General features: G+C 37.6%; 3 protein-coding genes across 3 annotated transcripts in view; 2 read left to right on the top strand and 1 right to left on the bottom strand.

The window, feature by feature from the left end:
- Positions 1-2886: 2886 nt before the first annotated feature.
- Positions 2887-4757, bottom strand: LOC148995735 (uncharacterized). Its single transcript, XM_089119109.1, has 4 exons — positions 4712-4757; positions 3627-3944; positions 3154-3444; positions 2887-3038 (listed from the first exon to the last, which is right to left on the bottom strand). The coding sequence occupies exons 1-4, from the start codon at positions 4755-4757 to the stop codon at positions 2887-2889; spliced, it is 807 nt and encodes a 268-aa protein (XP_088975235.1).
- The window catches only part of LOC120486595 (uncharacterized), a 36881-nt gene continuing 23876 nt past the window's right edge, over positions 2992-15996 (top strand). Inside the window, exon 1 of the mRNA XM_039682729.2 lies at positions 2992-3102. The gene's annotated coding sequence lies outside the window, so the exon portion shown is untranslated. The remainder of the gene's footprint in view (positions 3103-15996) is intronic.
- On the top strand, positions 6616-13934 carry LOC148995734 (uncharacterized). Its single transcript, XM_089121257.1, has 6 exons — positions 6616-6788; positions 10260-10586; positions 10892-11224; positions 11530-11652; positions 11776-11792; positions 13723-13934. Exons 1-6 carry the CDS (start codon positions 6659-6661, stop codon positions 13771-13773), a joined length of 981 nt encoding a protein of 326 aa, XP_088977383.1. The 5' UTR covers positions 6616-6658; the 3' UTR covers positions 13774-13934.

Here is a 15996-nt window from a genome sequence, read left to right as displayed (position 1 = left end):
AGAGCATTTAATAAATCCATTGTTAATATCACACTTTAAACCCCTTCGGGATGATCCTGCTGCGTGTCTGCTGTGATTTCCTGATGAAACATATGGTGATTCTCACAATCCCAAAACTCAACCGTTGACTCAGAGTCTGAGGTTGTTCGGGAGGTTGTTAGTGAAATGATCGCACAATCTGGGTGTGGCACTCGGAAAAAGACTGAAGTTTGATCATCATAATCTCGTTGCGATTGGTGCATAAACCACACAATCCTCCTTTTCAACTTTCTGTAAAAAGATGCATAACACAAGATATAATAATAATAATAATAAATATAGCTGCAAGAAGCAATTAGCAGGGCCAAGCGCAAAAGACAAGACATGCCAACATGTCTGGGAGTGTCAGACCAACAAGTCTGGAGATACGATTCAATTTTGGTGAAAATTGGACAAATGGTCTAGGAGGAGTTCGAAAAAGTAGGTATTAAACAAAAATCAAGAAAGCGGACAGGAAGTTTGGCTGACTATGGCATCTATGGCATCTATGACCATTGGTATCTATGTTTTCGGCATAACCCAAGGAATCTATTAAGACCACTGTCATTGCAAATAGGCAAATTCATTCAAAAGTTATTAGCATTTTTGTACATTTAATTATACATTTTTTAACCAAAAGGTGGTGCTGTCTCAGAATATTTTAAGTATCTTCAGGGCAAAAAAGCAAAACTGTATTGAAGTCAACGGTAATTTCACGTTTTGTTCCATTATAGCGCCAAAAAATGGCACAATCCCACTATTTTTTTTCATGTGTCCTCAGGGTGAGCCCTTACATGTATGTGTCAAATTTGGTGAAAATATCTCATTTAGTTTTGGAGTTATAGAAATTTAAATGTTTAAACATATAAACCCTCACCTTATTTTGTTTGTATTTTTATGCCCCTTACTATTCATATTTTGATATTTGGGCATAAGCATATCGCCATCGACTTAAGTTTGTTTAACAAATGTTTTTTAAGCGTTAAATCACAAGCCGTAAAGCAACACCTAGCATGTTTGGTATCTGTGGACTCGGCAAGGATTCAGGAACCAAAGGAGACGACTCCCGTGAAAATCAGTCAACCACACCCAGAGTTATAAGCATTTAAAATTTAATTTTACCACTAGGTGGAACTGGTTCGAAACTTATCAGGCTCCTTTAGGGCATCGTACTGATGACCCATACCGAGTTTCGTAACGATACATTTAGACGTTCGGAAAATACAGCATTTTGGTACACAATTCAAAATGGCCGACACCTAAAATGGTCAATATGAAAACAATAGCAGTCGATTCGGCATGACGCCCTGAATCTAATAATACCACTTTATGATTTTTGGACAAACTGTTCATAAGTTATAAGCAAAAATAGCCATTATTCGTCTCGATTCGAAGGTAAATCGCCACCACGTATAAACGTATTTCTCACGTCCCATAGATGAGACTGGACAAACTCAAATGCAAGAGGGAGACAGGAAAGTAACAAAGGGAACTAATGAGGGAACAGAATGAGTAATCAAATGAGTAACCATGGAAACAAAGACAGCAAACATACTCAAACTGAACATAACTGTGACACTACGGCCCTTCCTCGCGCCAACAGTTCCAATGAGGGATGAGGCGGAGGTGGAGGACACGAACCCTTTTAATTTTTATCAAGCCTTTTTATCAAGACATTTAATGGATAATCATATAATCATAGCATCTTTGTTTATCAACGACCGTACGTGACAGAAGACAAGATATTTGCGACATCGCAACTGTGTGAGGTTTATATGATGGATCATTATACTGTGAAAGTCCTTTGACATTCTAAGTCAAAGTGAGTATTTCATAATTTAACATTATAAGTCAGAATTTCGACTTTGCAATATCATAATCTCAACTTTGTGATATTTTAGAAATTTTAGTGCTAATTTTGACTTTTTAAGCCCATAATTTGGATTTAGTATGTCATAATTTATCACAATTATGATTTACAAGAGCATGAGTTTTTTTCTGTCTAATGCAGTGTAAATGGGATTATGCAGACAAAACCACAAGCACACATATCTACATCAGACTCTCTCTGAAATTACAATATTTAACAAATTAACAATAAATTGTGTTACCGATTTCTGTGTGCTTCTTTTGTTGAATGTCGTCTCCGCGTAAGTGATGTCTTCTTGACGTGTCTCAGCTGTTTGAACAATAATGGATACATTAAAATATAGCAAGATTCAAACAAGATCTGGTTCTTCACAATATATCTATAAGTCATTATTAGGGCTTTCTAAGTTAACACAGCAGTTTTTAAAAATGCCATTAACAAATTTGCATTAGACCTACAACTTTTTCCACACAAAAAGTTCCCAAAACAGTGTTTATCATTACATTTAGAGAGACACATAAATGCACACATATGGGATGTTTGACAAAAGTAGTATTTTACATTATTCGTATTTATTAAGTTTTTAGGCTCAACAAGCACAACAAAAGTTATCGTTCATGAGCACCAGCTGCATCTTTGCACGTGTAAGATTACAGTGTGTTCATAAAATGAAGACTGCTTGTTATTTTTATTTATTAAAAATAAACATTTCTGTGTTTTTTTATTTCCAGTGTTGATGCTGATTAAGAAATACGTTTTTTTTTCAAGTGAGACGAGTAAAGAGCGAAATTCTGTCATTATACAGAAATAGACATGAATTCTGATGTGAGTGTGATCAACACAAATTGTCAAACACAATAACTACATATATTAGTTTAGTTTCAAAGAACGTTAACTACAAAATTATGAGTATAATTTTAATTAAATGATAAAATAGGACAATTAGTTGGCTAAAATATTTAGAGCATATTCAAATTATTATTTGTTATATTACTTCTTTAAAAAGAGAGTTGATACTTGCCTTCATTGTCAATTTTTCTTCTAGATTTCCTGCAGATCCAGAAGATCCAAAATCCAGCAACAATCAGCAGAGATCCAGCCGATATCAACGCTATCAGAGACACTGACACTGGAGGAGGAGTGTGTGTGTCTGTGTAATGATGAAGAAAGAAGTGAGCGCATTAGTCTGATCTACACCAGAAGACAGAGATCAGGTCAGTAAACACACACACACACACACACGTATATAATGAGTGGTGGTGTACCTGCACATGTGTGTCTGCAGAGTGTGTTGATGTCCAGATGTGTGGTCTGGTTGCTGATGGGATTGTTCAGCACACAGCTGTAGGTGTTTTTATCCTGATATTCCACCTCCAGAGGTAGAGAGAGACTGATGCTGAGATCACACACACTGATGCTGGACAATACACTCATTCCTGCGTACCAGGACAGAGTCGCATCACACACACTCAACACTGATGATGAACACACCACTGAACATGATGATGATGATGATGATGAACAGTTTCTACTGATGACAGGAACAGGCAGACGAGCTGAGAAACATGAGAAAATGAGCAGAAATATGAATTAGTGAATAGTAATACACTTTGTGTTGAGTGAGTGTTTATGTGTTCATGGTCAGTGAATGTGTCTATTATCTCAAACTATAAAATTATAAAACATTTGAATATGTAAATAGAATATATGAACGTTTGGACAGATGATCTCTACTCACCATAGACTGAAACATTGAATGTTTTTGATGTCAGTTTCAGTCCAGTTATCTGTAGTGTATAAACTCCAGTGTGTTCAGTTGTGGTGTGTGTGATGGTCAGAGATCCAGTTTGATCGTCCAGCTTCAGTCTGTCTCTGAATCTCCCATCAGTAACATCATCATATGTGGTGAAGGTTTGCTTCTTCTTTTTAATTTTAGCTATCAGAGACTTTTCAGCTCCAAATGTCCACAGTATGTCTTCTAGTTCCTGTATTTCAGTAAAAGTGTTTAGAGTAACAGAATCTCCCTCCATCACTGACACTGAATCACCAAACACACCTGATGAACACACAGATTTACACAGATTAACGCTCCTGATGGTTAGCCTGAAATCAGCAAATTTTTCGATTTAATGTTAAGATCATCCAGAGCATCAGGAGAAACACAACATGTAAAACGTCAAATGTCTTTATAAGCCGCTACCGTTACAGAGAAACTGTCAGAATCGAGCAGAGAGAGAAAACACAATTGTCAATTTTAAACAAAACATACAAACAGAGAAACATTTGATTTTCATACTAAATATTCCTGGCTATTTAAAACATTAAAAACATAAATGTATAAACCCCAAGCAAACAGATTTCCAAAAACAGCAACCACAATATAGCTTCTTAAGGAGTTTAATTTAAAGTATATCTTAAATGTAAAATATAACTTTGGTGAAACAGCATTATTATAAATAAATCTTGATTTAATCTAGATTGAAGCGTAGTCTTTACGGTGCATCCCTGAATCTTTCATTTATTTTAAAGTGATGCAGTGTTTAAAGTTACAAAACGTATTGAAATATATTCATTATTTTAATTGTGCTAGGTATTTAAAAAAATTAACTTAATTTTTTAATAAATTAACTTAATAAATTAACTTAATTTTTTTAAATAAATGAAATTTAGATCATTAGATGTCTGCACTATTAGGTTGTGTTGTGTATTAATTTAACTTTAATGAAAATAACTAAATTTGAATAGTAGCTTTTTAGCCACTTTTGTTTCTGCAAAAAAATCGGACAAAAAAAATAAACAAAAAAAATGATTTTAATAACTTACCAGTCAGACACCAGCCACACACACAGAAAACAAACATGCGAGACATTTTCTTCAGTTGTTCAGCATCAGATGTGACAGCAGAACTGATGTGTGAATCCTCCCACAGTTTAACCCTCCTCACTCACTGCGTTTGCATAATGTTAGAGTTCATCTGACCCTTCTTAAGACTTTAATTGCTCCTAATGCATTAGTATTTTATATTTTTATCTGTAAAAATCTGTATTTTTCTATCTTACTTACCCCGTAAGGGTTCATATTAGTACCTTATATGTACATATAATCAGAATAAGCTTCATTTGCCAAGTGTGTGCAAACACACAAAGAATGTGTCGTGGTTTTTCATTTAGTGTCTAAGCAGCTCATTTTAGTTACTTTAAAAGGACACCGCCCCAATGAACGCATGTTACCTGACCGTTTTAGAAATAAGTAAAATATTGTGTGAATTGTGGATGAACTAAGTAAGTATATTTAGGCTATTCTAACTTTTAGTGAATTGAAAAACCACAGTAAAAAGATAAAACCGTCTGCCACATCTTGACTGAAGTTCATCATCATGACTCAAACTGAAAGAGACTGCAGGTTTTTAAATGAAGTTCGATCTGCTGGTGGACAGACGAGTGTGTGACACTGGGCATTTGTGTGTTTAGTCTAAAGGTAAAGAGTTTCTTCCTGTCCTGATAGCTTTTCTGACTCTGTAATCTGCCAGGGGGAAAACGAGAAGAGAAATTGTTTGACTCAGCATGAGGGAAAACGTCACAACAATAACAGACGCTCTTCCGGGGGGCAAAAGCCGAAGCGTCCCTATGGCAACACTAGTAAATTGCTTGGAGGGAGACACAACGTCGGCAGTAGCCTAAACAACATTTCAACAGTTGATTAAAAACCAGACGTGATGGAAATTCAGACATAGTTAAGATGATCATTAGAGCTTAGATTCTTTGATCTAGAGACGTGCACTCCCAACGTAGCGCGTCGCGGGACTAGATCTGATGGCCGAGTGCGAGCACGGGCAGTAGCTAGGCAGTTTGCATTTACTCTGTGTGTGCGGATTGCGGGAGAATAAAGCGATTCGCGGGACTCCCGCAAACTAGAAATATCTATGAATAAAACAAATAAAAACGAATACATTTGTATTCATCTGTTGCAGAAAAGCAACAAGAAGAACTAAAACAAAATAGAAATGATTTACATGGTAGAGTTTCTTTTTATAACGTGACTGCAGCGATGTAGCCAATCACAGACATATGTGTTGATTTATTGAACGCAATGGCCAATCAGAAGCATTTACGATGAAGAAGCATTTACTGCTCAAAGAAAGTATCCTAACATAGAAAGTAATAACTAAGTTAGTTGAGAACGTCAGTTATATAACGACCCACGTATTAAAAATGGTTGGGTTTAAATCGGGCTCAGGCTCATAAGCAGAAGAAGACATGCACTTTTGACGACGTCCACTCGCTTTAACCACCTCACCCACAGGTTCGCTGGATAGTTTTACTTTTTTCTGAAGGAAATCGATAAAAAAACCTACACCTTTTGCTGTATATCTGGTGGCACAACCCCAAACACAACATGTTTTCACCGTTTCAACTTTGATCAACAACAATGATTTTAATTATGTAATTGTTCAGTTGCCGGCTGGATCTCTTCTGTAGTCAGTAGAAGCCGCTCGCGTTCTGCCACCCGGAAGTATCGCGGTGCCTATTGTTTACAAACATTCTGAAATGCCCTATAATAATAATTCCGTCCTCCCTCATTTCCGGTTCTGGCGCTTGGGTTCTGAAACTGGGGTTATGAAACTGGTTGCGCTGCGGGTCTGCAGCTGGATATATCTCGCCTTTTTCGCTTTCCGTACATCCAGCTGAGCTTCGTTGCAACTGCTACGCATGCGCTGTCAGGGGGAACAGGAATTCCAGTAGGGAACAGAGGTCGAAGGAGAAGCGAAGAATGGGGGAATGGCAACGCAGTAAATACAGAATGCAGACTGTGAAAAAAAATTTAGTTTTTATTTATTTTTTGTGTGAAATGGCGGATCGATTAAATGTGTTCTTTGTGTTAACGCTTTTATTCGACCATGGTAAGACATTTATGTTACAATCTCTCTTTTCCCGATAACGCGTCCAAAACGAAAGTGACCCGGTGTTCTGTCGATTTTTGCTGCCTTGTCGAGAAATGCTACCGGAGCGCGAATTTTATCACAGAATGCCGATTAAAGTCGTATGAAATACAAGTATACAATTTAACGGTGTGAATTTTCAGCCGAAATTTTTAAAGTTATAATAATCGACTCTGTGGGTCCTGGTTTGGTACCCTTTATTAACAAGTGCCTCAATACGGGCTCTGTTCCAATTAATCTTAAAGTGGCTACGGTCACTCCCTTGCTCAAGAAGCCTTCACTGGATCCATCTGTGCTACAAAATTACCGACACATCTCTGTCTTGCCTTTTATTTCCACGGTATTGAAGAAAATAGTGTTTAATCAACTCCAGCACTTTCTTCTAAATAACTGTATTTATGATACTTTTCAATCTGGGTTCAGGGCTGCTCACAGCACTGAGTCTGCCCTTCTGCGAGTGCTAAACGACATCTTAATCTCCACTGATTCTGGTGATTCTGTGGTTCTAATTCTCTTAGACCTTTCGGCAGCTTTTGACACCGTTGACCACCCTACCCTGTTGGCTAGACTTGAGACTGAGGTGGGACTAAAAGCTTCTGTCTTATCATGGTTTCGGTCATACCTTTCCGACAGAAAGTTTTTAGTTAAGATGGGTAATTTCTCCAGCTCCACGGCCCCTCTAACCTGTGGTCTTCCACAGGGCTCCGTTCTGGCTCCCTCTCTATTTTCTCTTTACATGCTTCCGTTGGGCACTATTTTAAGGAAACGCAGTGTATCATTTCATCTGTATGCGGACGACACCCAAATTTACATTCCATTCAAGAAAAATGACCCTGCAGCATTAAACTGTCTTCTACTATGCTTAGAGGAAGTGAAGGCATGGCTGGCCCAAAACTTCCTCTCCCTAAATAGTGATAAGACAGAGGTCATTGTCTTCAGCCCGAGTGAAAGGTCTCAGTGCTTAAGCCCAGACTTGGGGAGCTTAGCCCCCTTTAAATCGACAGGAGTGCGAAATTTGGGTGTTCTTATTGACCAGTCGTTAAAACTTGACAAACACATATCAGGTGTCGTCAGCTCCGGTTTCTACCAACTACGTCTATTATCTAAAATCAAAGGCTTTCTTACTCCGACAACCCTGGAAATGGCAGTTCATGCTTTCATCACGTGTAGGCTCGACTATTGCAATTCACTCTATTGTGGGATATCTGCTTCTCAAATTGCCCATCTTCAGCTGGTCCAAAACGCTGCGGCAAGACTTATTTCCAACTGTCGCAAATATGACCACATCACTCCAATTCTTGAGTCTTTACACTGGCTACCTGTCCGGCAGAGAATTGATTTTAAAGTCCTACTATTTGTCTTCAAATCGCTACATAGCCTAGCCCCAGCCTATCTCTCCGAACTTATTCATCCCTATATTCCATCCAGAAGCCTAAGATCCCACGACCAGGCTCTGCTGGTAGTCCCTCGTGTCAGACTTAAGCGCAGAGGGGAGCGTGCTTTTGCTGTGGCAGGGCCCCGTCTGTGGAACACCCTGCCCCTAGAGATTTGAACGGCCCCAAACCTGTCTATTTTTAAATCTTTGGTGAAAACCTACCTTTTCTCTTTAGCATACTGATCTCCTTTTAAGTATTTTATTATGTTATGGGTCTCTGACAAGGCTATTTTTTTTCTGTTTTTAATTCTGTGTTCTGTAAAGCACTTTGGTCTGTCTGAGCGGCTGTTTAAATGTGCTATATAAATAAATGAACTTGAACTTGAACTTGAAAAGTAAAAATTATCATATTATATTCATCTTTGAGTTGTCAAAGTACACCTTTCCTCATAGTAAGTGAAACTTTCAGTTATTCTTTTTCAGCTGGCTGACCGTACAAATATTCATATGGTAGTAAGCATTTTTTAAAGGGTAATTATATATTATAACATGAAAATGTACCTTTTGTTAAAAAACAAAAACAAAAGTCTGCACATGCGCACAACCGGTAAGTAGCAAACTCGATGGGGGTAGCATGAATCGTCAGAACACTTGTTCTTCACACGTGATTTCAAACTAGTACTTAAAAATAAAAACAATGTTTTGTAATTTAAGCACTTAATTTTTCTGGCTTATAGACCATTTCACAAGATGTAAACAAAACTGGTCCAGAAGCACTTCCTGTTTCAGTTTTTTAACACTACATAAAAGCTGGGATAAAATACAACCAACAGAACATTTAAAACCGAATCAAAAAGTTAAACAAACATCTTTAAGATTTTTTCTTTACATGTGAAATAAAGAAAACAGTTACAAACTGAAACAGGAAGTGCTTCTGGACCAGTGTTGTTTACATCTTGCAAAATGGTCTATAAGACCCTTTTACAGTTGGTAAACATGGTGACGTTTTTTTGTGGGCGGAGCTTAGGTGGAGACTGAAAGATCCCTCTGGCGCTTTACTAACGCTAGTTAGCAAGGATTGTTAGCTTGTTTTTTAATAATGACTGGAGAAAATCCGATATTATCTTAATGTGTAAGGTCACTCAGTGTCCAGGACCGCAATTGTTATTTCCAAAAGTTATTTTTAACGGACGGAACCAGATTGGCCGACCCGTAGCCACCTACACGCTCACTCGATGCATGGATGATCTGACTGACAGAATTAACGTACGTTACCTCGGTTGAGTGGCCTGACTTCTACACCTACAGTACCTTATAGAGAAACCGATCGTAAATAGAAACTGAGGGCATATAAATCTTTAGATGCCTATAGACCATTTTGCAAGTTGTAAACAACACTGGTCCAGAAGCACTTCCTGTTTCAGTTTTTTAACACTACATAAAAGCTGGGATAAAATACAACCAACAAAACATATAAAACTGAATCAAAAAGTTAAACAAACATGTTTAAGATGTTTTCTTTACATTTGAAATAAAGAAAACAGTTACAAACTTAAACAGGAAGTGTTTCTGGACCAGTGTTGTTTACATCTTGCAAAATGGTCTATATGGTCCTGTACAAGACTTGTAAAGAGTGACATTACAGTGCGATTTTAATGATGTGAATATTTTCTAGAAATAAAAGTTCCAGATACAGCATATTAATTTTTCATCAATTCTTGCGCCAAACAACACAACAAGATGACATTTAATAATAGTAACAATTATTTAAGCTCCTTATTATGTAGCCGAATCTGTGCTGTTTTACATTGGCCACCAGTTTACACTTTGTTTTGCCTCCAGCTAGCGCCGTGACGTAACTGTGACGTCGACGCAAAAGGGGTCTATACGATGTTCATCAATTTTAAGATCATTCACTCATTTTGTCTGAGTGAAAATGTAAATCAATGATGTTACATTATGAATTCAAACGAATTTCATCATTAGATAAAAATTTTCTCTGCTCTTACATGTTGTTTATTTTTGTGTGGCTCATAAATAACACTTTTCTTTTTCAGTTCTTTTCCTTCCAGATATTGCCGGAGTGTCAGTAATGGAGGGAGATTCAGTGACCTTGAACACTGATGCTAAAACAAAGCAACAAGAACATATTAAATGGTATTTTAATAACATTCGAATAGCTGAAATCAGTGGAGATCTCAGTGATATCTGTACAGATGTTCAGTGTGAAGATGGAGATGAGAGATTCAGAGACAGACTGAAGCTGGATCATCAGACTGGATCTCTGAACATCATGAACATCACAAACACACACTCTGGACTCTATGAACTGAAGCTCATCAGCAGCAGCATCAGTGAAAAGATCTTCAATGTTACTGTGTATGGTGAGTCAATTAATGAATATTAGCAGGTTGAATAAGTTTGAATAAGTTCAACATTCAGAAGTGTTTTTTTTCTCTTGTTGTATTTGAATGCTGTTAATACGGTTTGCTTTGCTCACGCTTGTTTGAAAGTGTGTTGATCCCTTTACTTGTCTATCCCATTCAGTGACTGTTAAAGGATTTAATGTAATATTAATGTTTTTTTTTCATTTATGTTTCTTTTTAAAGAGTATGAGCAATTGTTCTTATATCGACAGTGCTTTTCCATTGTTGTTAATCCTTCAGTCGTCTGTTGGTTTGTGTTTCAGGTGTTCCTGCTACAGAACAGGATCACAAGTCAGTGAAGGAGGGAGAACCCGTTACTTTAGATCCTGGAGAAGTAAGAAACCCAAGTGATGTGATGATGTGGTATTATAATGACATTCTCATCGCTGAAATCAGTAGATATCAGAGTAAGGTCTGTGAAGATGATCGGTGTAAAGAGAGATTCAGAGACAGAGTTGAGGTGAATCATCAGACTAGATCTCTGACCATCCATGACATCAGAATCACAGACACTGGACTTTATAAACTGAATATCATCAGCGGCCTTCGTCGTATCAACAGCGGTGTCAGTGTGAAGCGCTACGATGTCACTGTCAGTGAGTATTACTTAGTTCCCATGAGCAATTTTAAATTATAGTTATAGTTTTTTTTTATTTTTTAGAAAAAGGGCAATTAGAAAAAAATATATAGTATGTCTGAAAATACATGAGCAGCACATGGTTTTGTGATGCTGTTTTAGATGCTGTTATTTATTTATTATTAAAAGATGCTGCCAATTAATAGTTAAATCAATGTCATACAACTGATGACCAAAGTACAAAGGTGTAAATATCAGACAAAGTTATTGCTAATGCTGGTTATTATCAGTCACTTTCTAGTAATGATGTCTGTTTCTCTGTAGCGGGTCCAGATTCAGCTGTGTCTTCAGGTGCTGTCGCAGGAATAGTTGTTGCTGTTCTGCTGCTTGTTGTTGCTGTAAGGGCTGCTGTGATTTACTATCGTAAGCAGCAAGCAGGAAAATATGGTGAGTATTACATATAGCTGCTGAATCAACAAGATGGAAATTGTGTGTAAATAATAATGTATATATGTATTTTATTCTGATTAACAAAGTGATCTGTGTTTTGTTTTCATTATCATTAAACAGAGGGCGGAACGCGACAGGTAAGATCATACTATAGCCTCTTTCAAGTTCTGATCAGATTGTGACATGCAATGTGATTTTTACAAATCCGGTTTGATCGTCATTCATATGTGTTTCAGTCTGATAACATTTCACGTGGTTTATCCCACTTTCTCACCACACATAAAATATGCTGTCAATAAGGCCATGTTTACAATTGGTATTAAAGGGATAGTTCACTTTGAAATAAATTTTTGATATGTTTTAGCTTACCTCAAGGGCATCCAAGATGTAGGTGTCTTTGTTTCCACAGTATTTTCAATTTTGATATTTTTAGTTCTTGTCTATGGTCACCACCTCAAAGAGCATGCACAGAGAAGTCCAGATTAAACATGATTTAATGACTCGTAAATGTAAGTAGTAAGTACACATTGATTGCCTAAGACACGAAACGAGCGGTTTGTGTGAGAAAACGAACAGTATTTATATCGTTTTTACCTCTTCAGTCTTATATAAGTATATTAAGTTTACTTATAATGTATACTTAAAAATATACTTGAACATTACCTAAGTATACTTCATAAAATGAACTTGAAGTATCTTGTCTTTAGAGGTGTGTTAGGGTTGTTTTTGGTGTGTGAGATCCAAAAGACAAATTTTCTATCAACTTTATTCATCACAATGCTTGTAGATGTTAAACTCACAGTTCTGATGCACAAACACACAGAAAATCCCACAAGTTTGCTTTCACCCACAAAAATGTGCTTCACATTACACACCTGACTTTTCTTACTATAGACGAATCCGACGAGCGTTCTGTGTAGGCTGCCATCTTGTGGCGACGCCATTACTGAGCTGTTACACAGGCATATAGACACATGCACCGGTATGTAAACAAACCTCGGTGATAACGCGAACTCACCCTCGATGACAGCTACAGCCAGGCAGAATGACTTGTTGGTTTGATCTGTGACTGCAGTGCCCTCCAGTCACAGATGAAGGTACAAACGATCTTACAGATTAACGTCATTTATGAAAATAGCCTGGCAAGCTAGCTAGGCTAACGTTTGCTAACGAGGAAACTATAAAAAGATCTGTCCATTTGGCAACAATAAATAAATAAATGAATGAAATCAAATAAACAAATTCATGTTTTTCATTTGTGTCCATTATTTATCTCATTTTCACATTGCAACGGGCAAGGTTAAGGTAACGTTACAGCTAGAAAGTATACATAATATCGACCAATTAGTGTTTCTAAACCATGGAAAGAGGTCAATATAATAGCAGGAGAACAATTATGTCACATAACGTTACATTTAGCTCAGGAAAGCCATTTAATGACCATAGCATGTTAATTGAATAGAAAAAATAGCAAGAGAGGAGATTTTGCTGATCACTATATCACATATTTATTATATTTTTTTTACTTATGTCATTAAATAATTGTTATTATACTCGAATGTCCACATCTTGTACTCGCCCAGGAAATCTGTAAAGCGTACGGCACCAGACAGGGGCAGTCGACCCGGGGTATTCACAGTGTTTTCTCTTCAAAATTGAAATTTTACTGCCACAATTGAAACAATTTATAACGGAAACTGTTTACCCACTCGACATTATACAAGGGATAACGTTGTAACGTTAGTGACAGTCGTAAATCGCGGGCTGTTTATTCCAGTGGATGCAAGTTGCAACTAAAACAATAGGAGGCAATGGCGCAACGCTACCCAGCAACAGCTCAGTAATGGCGCCCGCTTACTTCCGGTAGTTTCGCCGGATTCGTCTATACTCTCTGGGTACCGTTATACCGGTTAAATTTCTCCACCCAGTGTCCAACAATGGAATTACAACAACAGACATTCAATGGCTCTTAAACAATGTGTTAAATATGCAGGAAAATAAAACTGTTCTATATTTTGCAAACACTGAAATAAATGCAAAATTCTCTGTGTGTGTTCCTTTAATCAGAATGAAGCTGAAGTGACTCGTGGCTATGAGATGCATAGGACCTACGTTTAAGTCAAACAGCAGGTTCTGATTGCAGGTTGGATTGAGTCTGAACTACCGAGACTTTAGATGTTGTTACTGGTATCTTTGCTCTTACTAGAAAAAAACTGATATTGTTATGATAGTTTGTGAAACACTTTACTGAGATTATATAATGCTGTGCAATAATGAAATTGCAGTTGTGCTGCTCCTTTAAGAAAGCAGGTAGAAGAATTACTACTTCGCGCTGTTTGTCTCTTTAGACTTGCCGTAGTTCTCAATGTTTACAACAACCCTTGAAACACAGGTGAGCACTTTTCATCATCCTTAACACGTTTTGTCTTCATAACTCTGAAGAACTTATGTCTGTAAGTGATCACTTAAGGTTGTCATAAAAATCCACTTTAACGAAGATCGTTTGAATTACATATTTGTGTGAAAAGTGTATAAAAATAGTAAAGATGCTAATCGCGGTAGCCGGTCTATGGCGTTTTTCATGCTAATCGGTATATAACCATGTGTGGTTAATGGGTAAATGTTACTGTATTTTGTGTTTTTTAAAGTGGTATTAATCCTGTGTTAATAAGAATTTAACCTATTCAAGTTTATTAATAAGTACATTTTGTAGTTTCACAGTGCTTCGATAAAGCATCCTACTATACTGCTTCCTGGGTAGGGTGGCCATACGTCCGGATTTTGGCCGGACAGTCCGGATTTTAAGCTCCGTGTTGGGCGTCCGGCGCAGCCTCAAGCCGGACACTCATTTTGTCCCCCTTTTTGAGTTGATCTGAATCGGCCAAAAAAAAAAACAAAAAAAAAACGCTCTAGAATCTTTATTGAGACGCAGCAGCATAGCGTCTAATGCCGTAAGATCTCTAGTCAAACACATGATTGAATCCAGGGTTGCCAACTCTCATGCTTTGAGCGTGAGTTTCACGCAAAATTGAGCCAATTCTCACGCTCTCACGCCACACACACACCCAATTTCTCACGCTGAAGTGTGAACCCGGCCGGTCAAATCCCTGAAAGATGAGTTTATCTATAGATCTACCTGATGTGCCACTCGTGATCGACTAGTTTTACCGCAAATTAGTTAAAAAATACACTAATCTAGAGTTTAGCTCCTAACGGCGCGGACGCAAAGCCAGGACTGGAGCAAAAGCCCGTTTCTCTCTGCACTCTAAGCGTTCTGTTATCACTCCGCTCTAATCCACTACGGGGTTTCCAGTCTCACTCACAGGCAGGCACGTGCAGAGGGGGGGGGCGTTGGGTGCTCGAGCACCTGCCCTTTTGCCCCTTGGTGCCCAAAGTGCCCTTTTGTCAAGACAAAATTTCATCTCCTTTTTTTTGTATTTAAAGGGCACTTTTGTGGATGCCTGCCCCATCTAACTAGTAGTAAAATGAATGAATAATAATTTAGCCGTAAATAAAATGACCCACATGATGACCTTTCACCTGATTCCTCACGCTGCACGCGCATTTTATAATTTCGCGCGGCTACGCGCAATCGCGCATTCCCAGAGGATATCTTCAACTCTTGCGGCTGCTGGTAAGTGGTGTTCTATTCTCAGCGAAGTGATTTTGATGTTTGTTTACTTATTATTATTATTTTACTAGAACGACGTGAAGAGAGCATGCAGAGAGATGTTGTTTGTATTGCTGTGTGTATGGCTGTAGAAGTAACGTTAGCTTGCTGTTTGAGGGAGAAATGCTTCACGGGCGTGGAGGGGTGTTATTTGACTAAAAACTATTATTATTTGTACTTTAAACTATTATTATTATTACAGTATTTATTAAAAAAAATATTTTCACATAAAAATGATTATCACAACTCTGGTAAGTTATCACATAGGCTTACCAGTATCTTATGTTTTGTGTGCAGAAGCCTCTGTGAACATCTGCCCTAGTAACGTTACTATTATATACTATTATTGTATTATTTTACTATAGCAGCCTGGGCAGAATCTGTAGCTTTAGCAGGTCAGTGAACTAGTGAGCCAGTTCCAAACACTGTCAGCAATCTTTACATCTTGTCATGGTCACATAAAAATGGTTTATTCAGCTACCCTATTTCTCTGTTTATTTTAATGTCTGCAGTCTCAGATCAACTCCAGCAGTATCAGCAGCAGCAGCAGTAACAACATCAACAGCAAAGGCAGCAAACTCACTTAATGACTTGAGTAAGAATTTACCAGAACAGGCATCACATTAATGTTAAAAATCTTGTAAAGTATTAATTGCTGTTTCTGTTTGCTT

This window comes from Pimephales promelas, chromosome 2, assembly GCF_988280905.1.
Source record: "Pimephales promelas chromosome 2, fPimPro1.hap1.1, whole genome shotgun sequence".
NCBI classification, from domain to species: Eukaryota; Metazoa; Chordata; class Actinopteri; order Cypriniformes; family Leuciscidae; genus Pimephales; species Pimephales promelas.
This window is presented reverse-complemented; position numbering and strand designations above follow the sequence as displayed.

Coding starts and splice junctions, on each gene's coding strand:
- LOC148995735 (XM_089119109.1), bottom strand. CDS start 4,757: ATGTCTCGCATGTTTGTTTTCTGTGTGTGTGGCTGGTGTCTGACTG. Junction 3,945..4,711: donor GTGTGGCTGGTGTCTGACTG/GTAAGTTATTAA, acceptor TGTGTTCATCAG/GTGTGTTTGGTGATTCAGTG. Junction 3,445..3,626: donor ATTCAATGTTTCAGTCTATG/GTGAGTAGAGAT, acceptor CATGTTTCTCAG/CTCGTCTGCCTGTTCCTGTC.
- LOC148995734 (XM_089121257.1), top strand. CDS start 6,659: ATGGGGGAATGGCAACGCAGTAAATACAGAATGCAGACTGTGAAAAAA. Junction 6,789..10,259: donor AACGCTTTTATTCGACCATG/GTAAGACATTTA, acceptor TTTCTTTTTCAG/TTCTTTTCCTTCCAGATATT. Junction 10,587..10,891: donor CTTCAATGTTACTGTGTATG/GTGAGTCAATTA, acceptor TTTGTGTTTCAG/GTGTTCCTGCTACAGAACAG.